We start from the raw sequence: 13,991 nt of genomic DNA, 5'->3' as shown, positions 1-13,991 counted from the left end.
GAATCCCTGATAGCTGGTACAATGGGACGTACTCTTTACCATACACGTCACAGAGGTTTACAGAGTATAGATGAAAATGTAGATGCAGATATGGATGTTGGTGAAGATGTATATTTAGGTGTAGATGTAGATATGTCATGACCAGTAGTGTAGCAGTGCTTAGGTGTAGACAATGTGTTTTAAAAAATGGAAGTAAGTCGTGATGATAAGAAAAATCCCAACAGTCCTTCCCAGCTTAATGCAGCTGCACATTCAAATGTAATGGGACTTTAGCTTTCAGGCTTCTTTCTGCCTGTCACAAGATTTTCTGAAAGGAGGGACTACAGACTGAGAAAGCATCATCATCTGATGACTCAAGGTGTCTTTCCATTTCACTAAGTTTTTCATATGCAGCTTTGATGAAAAAGAGAAACGTGAGGCATCTCTGCACTCTGCGTAGCAAACCCTAGCAGATGGCAATAGCGTCATGTGTGGCACGTAGCTGCCAGCCTTGTTGTGGACAACCTACAATACATCTCGTGTATTTTCCCATGAATGGAAAGAAGCATTGCTGTCCTTCCACCATTAAAAACAATTTTGATATATTAGCTATATTTCACGCGCAGCAATGTATGACGTATACTGGCCCGCGACTACATTCTTCACTGCAAACTTTTCAGTATGTCTAGTGGTTTACTTATTTGCATTGTATTGCAATAACTGTGGGCAATAATGTGGGAAAAAAACAGTCACCCCTCCCCCCAAATAGTTAAATAGTTTCCTCAAAGTCAAACGAGCAGGACTGTCAGACTGCGTAATGGAGAGAGCGCGTGATTTCAAAACAGTGGTTTTTAATTTTTTACATGAAAAATAAGTTTTGCTGAGAAACTAATAATAGAGATGCTTTGCATCATCTACATAAAACAGTTTTTTGAGATTCATTGAATGACTTGAAATTTATCTCCCCATGTATCATACAACACAAGTTGCATGGAGCAGCCAGCACTTCGTGTTGAGCTAGGTGATACGACAGAGGTATGTGCCGGTGTCATATTGCTACCGTCCCAGAGTGAACAAGTAAAGTTGCTTCAAATTGGCTTCTATTCACTCTTCCGATGTGCTTTGTTTCTGAGCCGTATTGCATTTTGCATTGTGTATCGTATCACCTCAGTGTGAACCACACCTTAAAGGCTTTGGAAAAATTATATCTTAAGAAAAATACTGTAGCAATTTTGTCTGACAACACAAATTCTAGTTATGGAGGGAAGGAGGTAAAAAGCTGTTTGATTTTTAACTTATTTAAGTTGAAAGAAAAAAGTGAAAATACTCCCATTGTCATAAGAGTTCCATGGTGGTAGTTTTTTGTTTTTTTAATAGAAAATTGCACATCAGTAATCATCCTAGCTTCTATCAAAGTAGTCCCCTTGCCTACATATGCACAGTTGCCGGTTCTGAAGGTTTTGGAAGCAAGCAAAGAAATTTTCAACTGTGATGCTGGTAAGCTCATTTGTCACAGCCTGTTCAATGTCTGTTATAGCTTGATGAAGCTTTCCTTTTATTCGCAGAAACAATAAAAAATCACTAGGCAAAGGGTCAGGCAAATCAGATATGGGATGGTAGTAACAGAATGTCTGGCCAGATACTCTGTAACAGAAAAGCAGTATAGCATCTTGCATTGTCATGCAGTAAGAACCAGTCCTGAAAATGCCAAAAATCTGGGCAGCGACATCAAATTGCTTATCACAAACATTTCAAAACTTCAGTGTATTAGAGTTTGGTTCACTGTTTGACCAGCAGGAACATAATCATGATGATCTAATCCTTTACTGTCGAAGAATGCTTTCAACATAGTTTTTGTTCTTGAAGGTTGTCATTTGACTTTTCAAGGCTGGTGATCCAATGCTCTACCATTCAGCGCGCGCGTGTGTGTGTGTGTGTGTGTGTGTGTGTGTGTGTGTGTGTGTGTGTGTGTCATACTGGTAGCAACAACCTTCATTCCCAGCAATCCATAAATCTTTGCATTAAATCATATGACACACATCATGATTAAACTTAAGTTTTCTGATATCACACACACGGTTACATGAAGGTCTCCTTGCAATAACTACATTACACGCAGTATGCGCTGTAGATGAGCGACCAGCTCTGGGATCGTATTGCTCTGAATCTCTGCCTTCGCAAAACCTTTTGTGCCACTCAAAAACACGGCTTCTTGAAAGTGCCTCACCTGCATATGCATACTTAATCATTGTCCATGGTTCACAAGGGCTTTTCCCCAGATTTATGCAGAATTTAATGTTCACTCTTTGCTCACAATCTGCATGTATTGTGTCACTGTAACTAATGTGCCAAGAAACGAAACAGTGTGTTGCTAGGCACAGCTCTGCCACCTAGTGAGTTTGTGCAGAAACATGGCAGAGGTCATTTCAAGGATGCACACTACCAGATAATACAAAAACAAAATGTGTTCCTGTTTAGTGTTACAAACTCAGAAATAAAAAAATAAATAAAAAATAAAAACAATAAACCTGTCCTGGAACTTTACTGAAAAAGGTAGTAATTGAATAGGTGTGAGATGTCTTGCTTCTATTGTGCAGAAAACTGTCCAAACTGTTGCAGACAGCTTACCCACTGATGTGCAGATCATCATTTGTAAAACGGACCAGTTTTTCCGTATTTGTGCTCCACACGTTTAAAAAGTAAAACCATTCTGTGAGGTGACAGAAGTAGGACACTAGAAACTCTTAGATTATTGTGAAACTAGACAGTTCTCTCTTCTACCAGGTGCGGAAACAGTCGATGATTTCTGAGCATTAAAATCCTGCTTCCTATTCCTTGAGAAGTAATGTATAATCGTGGAGATTTTTTTCGAAAATCCACTTTCCTTTGTCACTCTTCGCTTTCTTTCAATCTAGTTAAGTATTTTTTGCCCCAATCATTGAAAAAGAAAATGTAACTATATTTGTACTTATGGATAAAATTAATATGTTGTTCAACAAATGAGAAAAGATTTTTGGCATCTGCAATACAACAGCAGTTATGCGAGCTGGAAAATGAGACACTTAGTGGCACTTGATCAGTTTAACGATATCACCACAGCTTTCTATGACACTTATTCGTGATATATTAGTGAATAATGTAAACCATTTCTGGAACTTCTTCAGGTAACAGAGCGGATTGCACTAAATAAAACCATCAACTGAATTAATGTCCGGGAATTGTATAGTTTTGTAAAATCGTGAACTTCACTGTGGATAATATAGAACTGTTTAACAAGTACTGTTATGCAAGTAAATATTGCAGTGGTACTCTGCTGGACTAGAATGTGAAATCAAATGTTGTTGTCAGTGAAAAATAGCAAAAAGGTTTAATCATTATCACAATGACTGTATCTGTGTAAAATATATTACATCTATGTGACTGTTCTGCAATTCACAGTTAAGTGCCTGGCAGAGTTTACAGTAGAACACCTTCAGGCTATTTCTCTATCATTCCTCTGTCGAACAGCATAGTGGAAAAATGAATGACCTCTGATTTATTTTATTACAATGATCATTTCTCCCTATGTAGGTTGTTGTCGGTAATGTATTGTTACATTCAGAGGAGAAAGTTGGTGATTGAAATTTCATTAAAAGATCTTACCAAAATGAAAAAGCATTTGTTTTGATAATTACCATCCAAACTTGCTTATCATATCTGTGACACATACTCCTTATTTTGTGGTGGTACAAAATAAGCTGCTCTTCTTTCAACCTTTCGATGTCCTCCGTCAGAAGCTTGGTTGAATTTTCACTAGCTGTTCTAGATTCTAATACATGTATTGAAAGTGGGTTTTCAGGTAATTAAAGCTTTGTGAACAGATTGGAAAAAAAACTGAAGTGAGAAACAGTAGAAGCTCTGAGAACAATAGCCTCCCTTCTAGAGGCTTCTGCAGTGTGAAAATAAACTTCTAGAGTGAATACACACACCATTAAAAGTAATGTTCAGGAAACAATGAGTCTGTACCATCATCTTCGATGCAAAAAGTGTGAAATTTGTGTTTATATTTACATCCATGTTGTAAATGTAATAATATGTTGACCTGTTGTGGTAGTATGGCAGATAATTTGAAAATAACCTATTATTAACCTTATATTGTTGGTAATTCTATTGCATCCCGATTTTTACTGACTTGTCCTGAAGTGCTGTGAGCTGTTTTGAAAATGTCCTGAATTTGGCGTACAAAACGTGTATCAGAAACCTATGCACAAAATCGTTATTTACATAAGCTTTTGAATAATTATCCAAGTGAGGATCATATTCATCACCCTTGTAACACATGTAAGATGATTATATGAATTCTAGCCTCTCAGACTCAAAAACATTTGGAATTGCTTCCTATGGAGCAGTGTATTTCTCATGAAGGGCTTACAAACTATGACAAAGCCCACCATATGCTGAAAGGACATCTTTAAATAATTTTGTTATGGCCTTTCTGCCACAGATCTCTAGTGTGTCTGACAGATTGAGTCCTGTACTCATAAAACATGGATTAAAGACAGTATATACACTAATAGAGTGTCTTAGGTGGGTCAGAGGACAAGAAACAAAATTGGAGGCTGGGACAGACAGAGAATTTTGCCATGGATGAGTCTGTGCTGAGTGAAGTGGAACATTGTAGAAAATATGCTGAAACTCAGCTTTTGACTGTGGAAAAAATTGCCTTACCTAATCATTCCAAAAAGCCACTAAAATCTAAAAGTATTATAACCTCAACAAGGAAGAGGAAAGTGGATGTTGGATTCCTGTCTTACAATTAACACTACAGAAAGATCCTCCAAAAATACTGCAATGAGTGCACTTAATCTCTGTCTGCAAGTTTGTCACCAGTGCACGAACAGTGGAGGATAATTCTATAAAAACACGTGTTGGTGAATGTCAGATTATTAATCAAACAGCAATTGGTAGAAGAATTCTGTTCACTCTCTTCAGACAGTATGTCAAAAGGTGGTCAAGGAAGTTGCAATGATTATATAATGGCTTGTGTTATAACTTGTAGGTGTGACTATTACATTTCATGTGTGATTAATTATAAGCAAAGCATTTGTATATTCCAGTGTTCTATATTCTTTCATGTACTGCCAACATTTAACTTTTTGTTGTTCTGAACTTAACAAGCATTGCATTTTCATTTTATGATTTTTTTCTTTCTTTTTTCTTTTTTTGCAGGCCCAACATGCACTTCTTAAGACAGAAAAAGCTCTGCAAACGTTGAATGCAGCTATTCAAAATGATCCAATGAATCCACTTTGTAAGTTCCACAGAGCATCTATCTACTTTGCTGCAGGGAGGAATACAGAGGCTCTGAAGGAGCTTGAAGAACTGAAAGAACTTGTTCCTAAAGAATCTCTAGTCTACTATTTAACAGGGAAAGTATGTTGAGAATATAGCACTATAATTTGTACATGTCACTTTTCTGGCTGAGACTTAATATGAGCCAAGTTAAAGCCTATTCAATGTATTTCCAGCAAATAACATGTGAATACAACAAAAATTAACATTAGAAAAATATTGTGTGTGTGTGTGTGTGTGTGTGTGTGTGTGTGTGTGTGTGCGCGCGCGCGTGTGCATGTGCGTGTGCGTATGTGGCATTACTTGAGCTCTTGTGACAGTGCCACTGCCCCCCCCCCCCCTCTCTCTCTCTCTCTCTCTCTCTCTCTCTCTCTCTCTCTCTTAGTTGCCATACCTGAGATATATTAATGCAAGGTTTCTGAAAGATCAGAACATTTTAGTATGCGTGATACAGGAAAAGAGCATAGCGAGACCACATATACACAATTTCTAAAAGGACTTCATAAGGATATGGTTTGTTTAACTGCTGCATAATATGTGATCCCACATGGCCACAGTTTTTGTAATCACAATTTGAGTATTTGACTGGTCACATGTGGTGGTAGTAGGTACCATACCCCCTACTGAGTTGCTGTGCCATTATGTGTAAGTCACTTTCTTATCCAACAGTGTTATCCATCATGTATAGGAATCTATTCTGTTTTGTTGTTTCAATGATACTACACAGTTGTTCACAGATTTTGACATGGATAATTCAAAATTAGCGTGTGAACAATAATGTTATACGTGTGTTTACACAAATCCTAAATCACAGTAGATTACTTTTCAGTACAGAAATACCTGGCACATTAGAATGTTACTATAAGATTCATAAATGAAGGTGCTATTTTTGATGCAGGCTACATAAAATGGATCAGATTAGGAGCTGTTGTGTGTTCAGGTTTGCTCCCATAAATTGTATAATGACATTTTAGTTGGTAACCTACTAAGTACTAGTTCAGTACTTTCAGGACTAGATTTATTGTCAACACAGTTAATAGAAACATGAGTTTGCATTCCAGTGTCAACAAACAGCACTTGCCCGCAAAAGGCAAAGGTCCCGAGTCCGAGTCTCGGTGCGGCGCACAATTTTAATCTGCCAGGAAGTTTCAAACAGGGAAGAGGTTTGAATCTGACTGGGGTCATGTGAAGTGGGGAGTGCCTCAGGGTTCTGTTTTGGGCCTATTGCTTTCTGTGATATATATCAGTGATGTGCCTCTAAACATGACACAAAAAAATTGTTCACTTTGTAGGTGACCCAAGTGTTGTTGTGAAAGATGTGGAATGTAACATAAATGCTGTAGCTAATAGGGTGACCAGCTTAACTGTAATGAAACACAATGAGCATTGTTTCTTGTACAGAACTTTTGTAAATACAAAATTTTATTGTCCAAAAGTACTCAAATAGTCAGTGAAGTCAACCACCTTAAATTATTTGGGCTTTGAGGGTGGAAATATCACTGTGAAAGTGCTATGCAGAAACTGAATGGTCCTGTCTTCACTATAAAAATGATCTCTACTGTCTCTGGCATTTGAAACACACAGGCTTGCCTACTTTCATTACACTGTTTTATTTTAGGGCACTGCACTCACCAGTAACATTCTTAGTCCAGAAATGGGAAGTCAGATTGATCTCCTGCATCAGTCTTTCATAGAGTGTGTGTTTGTATGTTTCATTCTCTCTCTCTCTCTCTCTCTCTCTCTCTCTCTCTCTCTCTCTCTCTCTCGTTTCAGTTTTTTCACTAACGTTTTCCCCTTGCATGCTATAACAAAAAGCACTTACACACCTTTCTTGTAGAGTGTTAAATTTCCTACTGTATTCACTGGTTAAACATCTTTTTACATCTGACACTAAGTTTCTGTGCTTCAGAGAATGGAAGATTCCTGAAATTATCAAAAATTTGCAAAAAGTGCACCTTTCAGCCTGATATCTTCAATTTAAAAAAGAAGGAGGGGGGACTACTTCATCTGTTATCAATGTAGTGTTCATTTCCAATTTCCACTTGGGTTGGAGAGTTGGGTGGATGGTTGGGGAAGTGTCCTCTGGTGACCCAGAGCAGTTGGTGCTCTCCACCCTGCTGTCTGAGCTGTTGTTGTGGTCCCACTGCTGTGGTATGGATTCAGTTTTTGTTTACCATAATGAAAAACACCATTAAAGCAGAACAAGTTGGAATATGCATGTTAGATGTTCCAAACAAATGATGCTCACACTCGTGCAACAGATCACGAGAACAATTTAGAGTGCACATCTGACTAAAAGGACATGATGAGTCTAAAAGGCAAAGTGGATTCTCAGGAATTTCACAGATTCACAGCTCAGGGTACTTCAGTATTCGCTGTACTGTTGAATTCTGTCTAGGCATATGATCAGGCGTGACCATAGAGCAGATCCTAATGACAGTGATGAAGGTTTATGGATGGCTGACACATGGTAGATAACTGCTGTGGCAGTAGACTTTGGGTTTGATATGCCTTCCCCAGTTTTGTAAACAAATAGAGATGTTCACTGACACCCAAACCTCCAGATGTAAGCCACTCAGATCAGTACCAAACATTGTATGTCGATAGAGTATCAACTAAAACATTTATTTAATTAATGATATATACTGTCACCCAGCAGAACATGTGTAAACGGTAATTAGAAGTAACACCATAACTAAGGAGCACAGGAAGCACATACCTATGAAGTGTTTTGTGACTCTCATGTGGGTGAGTTGGTAGAGCGTGTGGTCATCATACCAGAGGTCCCACGTTCAAACCCCACTGATAAATTTTTGTTCAACTGTTTACTCGTGAGACTGTTAAATGGGAGAACATTTTTCTGACATGTAAAAGGACTTTTTGGAATTTGTAACAATATTCTTTTGGCAGTTTGCTTTCGTTTCTTTAGTGGAACATTATGTACCTATTATTAATGTAATTTTTTGTTTATTATTGGATATAGGTTCCACCTTTTTTGCAAAAACACTGTTTTTTATTGTTACACAAACATGTTTTGTCTTGAAACTTCCTGGCAGATTAAAACTGTGTGCCGGACCGAGACTCGAACTCGGGAGCTTTGCCTTGCGTGGGCAAGTGCTCTTTCAGGAGTGCTAGTTCTGCAAGGTTCACAGGAGAGCTTCTGTTAAGTTTGGAAGGTAGGAGACGAGATACTGGCAGAAGTAAAGCTGTGAGGACAGGGCGTGAGTCGTGCTTGGGTAGCTCAGTTGGTAGAGCACTTGCCCGCGAAAGGCAAAGGTCCCGAGTTCGAGTCTCGGTCCGGCACACAGTTTTAATCTGCCAGGAAGTTTCATATCAGCGCACACTCTGCTGCAGAGTGAAAATCTTATTCTGATGTTTTGTCCTCTCTGTGCCACTATCAGTGGGTTTTGTTTATTGAATACCATAAAAAGTGAACATATATTTTAAGTTGTTACTGATTTAACAAACTGAGGACTAAAGATTGTTTTTGTTTGTTTTTGTTCTTACTATGATGTTACATTATATGGTTTTGCAGGACCATCTGTATGGCATCCTGCAGCGATAGCTTGTCATATGCAAACCAAACGATGTAAATGTGAATTTTGTCAGCAAGTTAATACATCCCTTGATTTTTTTTAAAAAATGAATTGTAAAATGTTTTGCGTATATATTTGTTATTACTCACGTTTTGTTTTGACTGATCCTCCTCCTTTTGCGTTTTGAGGGCACTGAACACACACACAATGTACTTTGTGTAATTCTGCTTTTGCAAACGCCTTTGCACTTCGCAAAATATTGTTGCGTGTCCTAACCCCCTTGACATTCATTTGTTCCTGAGTGTTTGACACCGAATTCAGATTTTGTTTACATCCCCCCCCCCCCTCTCTCTCTCTCTCTCTCTCTCTCTCTCTCTCTCTCTGTGTGTGTGTGTGTGTGTGTGTGTGTGTGTGTGTGTGTGTGTGTGTGTTTAAGCTCTTTAGGTGTTTGTGTTGTCCTTTCTGTAAAGTTTCTTTAGTATGTTAAATAATGTTCCTTTACAGAGCGTAGTGTTTGCATTTAAAACTTGTTTTCCTTCTGAACATAGAAATTCTTTCTGTTGTCAGTTTGTGGCATAAGCTGTGGCTGGATTTCAGTATCAAAGTCTGTTGCTATTGAAGTTAGGTGTTGGTTATGGGCTGTTAAGTAATCAGCAAATGTGCTATCTGTGGGAGTCTCCTGTGTTCTGAGTTCGTTTGTGCTGTGTTATCTGTCCTGTCTTGTATTTGAAGTCCCTGTTTCTCCAGTAAGTTGCCTATACTGTGGACAATTTTGTTATTGTAGGTGAGTATGTGCCATTTTGTTTTGTGTGCGTTTTGTTGTACTGTTGTGTCTTGCATGTGGTCATTGTTTGTAAGTCTTGTTGTTCTGTGTGGTGTAAGGTTTTGTGTATGTGCTGTGTGTTTGTTCCTTTTCTGTTTACAAATTTGTTGCATTAATTTCTCTATCATATGAGGCTTGTAACCATTTTCCTCTGCTTAGCTCCTGTAAATAATTGTTTGATTACAGGTTTTTGTTTGTAAATCTTTGAGAAAATTTAGAGTTGTATCTATTTCTGTTTTTAATGTGACGTGAATTTTTGGGTGTAAGTTGTTTATTTCATTGTGTAGCCGTTCTGTGTGTGTGTGTGTGTGTGTGTGTGTGTGTGTGTGTGTGTGTGTGTGTGCGTGCGCGCGCGCGCGTGCGTGTGTGTGCGTGCGCGCGCGCTTTATCAGTCTAGCCAACATATTCATGAACATTTTAGAGGACAGGATCTTCACACATAATAAAACAAAACAAAAAAAATACTAAGTTATATACTGGTGCTGTTACATCAATGACATAACATACGCGCCTGCGCGCGCGAAATGAACAACTTGCACCAAAAAATTCACTTCACATTAGAAACAGGAACAGACAACACACTAAATTTTCTGGACCTCACCATACGATAAACAAACAACACCAATAACTTCACAATCTCCAGGAAACATCGCAATTCACAATCTACCGAACCACACAGTGACACCAAGCAAGCGAGCTTCACATTCTTGCTCCATAGTCGGAACAGAACACCCAATAGCAAACAGAATTACTATTCTCCATAACAACTGCCATTACAGAATCATAAGAATTTTTAATAATCAAAAGACACCAACAAAAGGCACTTCATTTCAATGCTATTGTCTGAAATGGCGATAATGAACATGACTCTATCAACAGCTGCTGACTATGATACTGTTATCACAGATGAAGATTCAAAAAGTGTTACCATCACAGATGAATATTTAGATATCTTTGGATTGCGGACAACGTTAGCCTCTTCCCAAAATAACATCTATTTCCAGAAGAATGGGAGTGATAATTCTCCCAGCATTCTATACTCGTCAGAATCATGCAAATTCAGTCGACAGGATATTCTTTCTCTTCACACTGCGAGTGAGAGTGCCACTACTTCCATCTCCATGGACAAAGGAAGAAGAATGTGAGAATCGTATATGGGAAAAACCCTTGGATTTTTTAATGGCCAAACATAACGCGCCACATTTCTGAACTAGGAGAATGGTTTCTTGTGATGTTGCAACATCACCCATCACTGTGAAAGGACCCTTGTAGGCATGTGCAGGACATGTCGATACAACATGAGCATCTGTCTGTTGTTCCCCACCACAGTCACAGGATGGGGATGAAGATTTGCCTCGCTTGTAGAGTGTGTCTGCACATCGGATGCGGTTCAAGGTAGTCTAAATTGCGTGAGGCTAATCGAATCCAGAGGTTTCTTCTGGATGTAGAGCAGCTTCAGGCATTGTGGGGAACCGTTTTGTTGCCATCATTGGGATTGAATTCAGTTTCCATGAGAGTCCTGGCTGCGAAGAGAGTGGGATGTCTTGATCTTAGTCTTTTTCGATTCACAGGGAATAAGTCGCCCACTGTTGGAAGGTTGGTGTTATTAGCAATCTTCTGGTCTTCACGCAGTGGCACACTCTTCCGTCTGATATCAGGAGGTGGAATGTGGCTGAAGTTAGGTAGCCAGTATGTGGCAGTAGATCGTATTGACCCACTAACAATGTTCATGACCTTGTTAAGTTGTACTTCTTTTTTACATGTGGACTATTAAGCCAGACAGGCGCACAGTACTCTGCTGCTGAGTATACCAAACCAAGAGCTGATGCTCGGAGTGTGTCCGCTGACGAACCCCAACGAGAGCCACAGAGTTTATGGCGAATGTTGTTTCTGGTTTGGAGCCTAACAGATGTTCATGTCAAGTGCTCTTAAAAGATAGTGTCCTATCTAATGTGATCCCAAGGTATTGTGGATGCATATTATGATGAAGATTGTCTCCTTCAAAATAGTCATCTAGGGCTCTGTGTGCCAGTCTTTTGGAGAGATGACAAAATAAAACTTCTGTATTATTTGAGTTTGGTTGTAACCTCCATTTGCGGGAATAGTGGCTTAAGATGTGTAGATCAGAAGTTAGGATTTCTTTTCTTCAGTTCTTTCAAAAGTTTTGTGTTGGGTAGCTATTGCCCAGTTGTCTACATAGCCAAACTTTCTGGACTTTGGTGGAGGTGTGTGTGTGTGTGTGTGTGTGTGTGTGTGTGTGTGTGTGTGTGTGTGTGTAGATTAAACAAGAGAGGAGTAAGGACAGATCCCTGTGGCAAACTGTTATTCGATACTTTTGGGCAGCTAGTGTCTTTTTCTTGTACAGGATGGGCGTATGGGCAGGCGGTGGGCGTCATGGATTAATAGGGTAATTTTTAGAGAAAGGCCATTTATTGGCTAAAGCATGTTGAACGGGGCTACATAGGCCTAGGGAGGTGAGGGTGAACCAGAGCTTACAATTTGGCGAACATTGTTCGCGAAGCTACCGGAAGTTGTTGTCTGCCAAAACTAAGTCCACAGTGCCGCAGAACCGGGAGAAGCGGGAGATGTTCAATGCTACAGGGCGCGCATCTGACTCGCGGGTGAGCAAGAATACAAGAAGAAGCGGGCCCGGCGACGGGCGGCCGGGTATATTCGACGCACCACGCGGCTTCCTCCGCCCTGATTGGTCAGGACCGAGCAAACCGTGTGGGCGGCATGGAACTTTCCAGAGCGTTGCCTGCCAAGCGACGCCTGGGGCGGCGTTACCTCGTAAGCACACGAGAGAGGCGCGTGATCAAGGTGCCCTTCGTCGCTGCTGACTTCTTGTTGCTAGACCGTGGGACGAAAGAATTTACAGGCAGCTAACACTGCCGGCCGTGGCTTGGCCGTAATGGAAAAATGAAGTTAACGGTTTGAGGCTCATATAATAAAGTAAAATCCCCTATTGTCTGGCTCATCCTTTACATTCTGTTGTTACGGTAACTGTCCTTCCAGTTAACGTGTTATCAATTAGTTTAGTTGCCCATTTGCATGGGACAAGATGCAATAATTTACAAAGAAGTCCATGACTCCAAACTGTATCTTATGCTACACTTGGATTGCAGAAGCAACTGATGTTTTCTGCTTCATTTGGGATCATGTTTTCTGCTTCATTTGGGATCCTGCTTCAATAAATGTAAAGATAAGACTTGATCAGTGCAGCTGTGTCCTGGATGGAATACACCTTGCTCAAGAGGAAGGCTGTGAAAGATTAGTGGACTAATGCGATTGTATTGAATTATTTCAAGGAACTTATAAATAGTGCTCAACAATGTGACTGGGCGGTAGTTCTTAGGCTGATCTGGTGCCTTGTCGGGCGTGAGTATTGTTATGATTTTTGATTGCTTCATTTTTTGTGGGACTGAGCCAGACTTCATAATATGAGAGAAGAAATCTGGCAGCCATCTTTTTGCGTATTTCCCATTATGCAGAAGAAATTCTGGTTTCTGTTGCCTCCTGGTGCCTTCCCAGGCTTTAGAGTTTTAAGAACTATAGCAGTTATAGAGGTAGTTCTTGAGAAGTCAAATTGTCCCTTCATGCACTTTTTGAGCAATGTAAGTTTGTGTTGATGTATCTTGTATGAGTTTTATCCCTGTTCACATAACAACAACAAAAAATACGGCTCCAGGCTCCTTACTGAGTATTATTTCTTACAAATGTACAAAAGGGAGTAGCATAGGGAGCTGCAGCTTCAAAAAAAGCAGTCTCCAACACTCTGCCATTTGCAAACATTGTTGTGGTCATGAATGTTAGAATTCACTCATGCTAGACATCAATAAGGAAGAGGCTAGGAGGGATTACAACAATGCAGAAACCATAAATGACAATATCTTTGCTGAACAGGAAGAAGCTGATACCCAGTTTGACTTGCCGTATGGACCAAAGTGGTCAAGCCGGCGAGTTTTTTATGTGATTATGTATTGTGTTATACATTTATTAATTCATAGTAATATTCATTTTTTAAATATACATTTGACTGGTAAGAAATGACATTGTATTACAAAGGAGGTATTCTTGCAGTTGTTAAACTTTGACAATTTAGAAGCACCTACCAGTTAGAAACCTGTGATCTTACCACTGTTACGTGGCCTTAATAGAAATGAGCAGCCCATTGATGGAAGGGCAGGGGGTGGTGGTTCTTGGTGATGTTTAGCATTGAGTATTATAAGCACCTACTGTATTCTTCCAAAAAAATGTACAGTGAAAATTACACTGCTATTTTTGTTAATAATTTGAGAATTTTACAGTTCCTTAGAAGCTCT

At 39.5% G+C, this 13,991-nt stretch overlaps 1 protein-coding gene across 1 annotated transcript in view; it reads left to right on the top strand.

Annotated features, from left to right (window-relative positions):
- LOC126473272 (cell division cycle protein 27 homolog) overlaps positions 1-13,991 on the top strand; it is a 226,379-nt gene that overhangs the window by 185,810 nt on the left and 26,578 nt on the right. The window contains exon 13 of the mRNA XM_050100226.1: positions 5,188-5,391. Coding sequence (XP_049956183.1) covers positions 5,188-5,391 — 204 coding nt within the window. The remainder of the gene's footprint in view (positions 1-5,187; positions 5,392-13,991) is intronic.

This window comes from Schistocerca serialis, chromosome 4 (genome assembly GCF_023864345.2).
Source record: "Schistocerca serialis cubense isolate TAMUIC-IGC-003099 chromosome 4, iqSchSeri2.2, whole genome shotgun sequence".
Taxonomy (NCBI): Eukaryota; Metazoa; Arthropoda; class Insecta; order Orthoptera; family Acrididae; genus Schistocerca; species Schistocerca serialis.
Note: the sequence above shows the minus strand (reverse complement) of the source record. Positions and strands in the feature narration are given on the sequence as shown.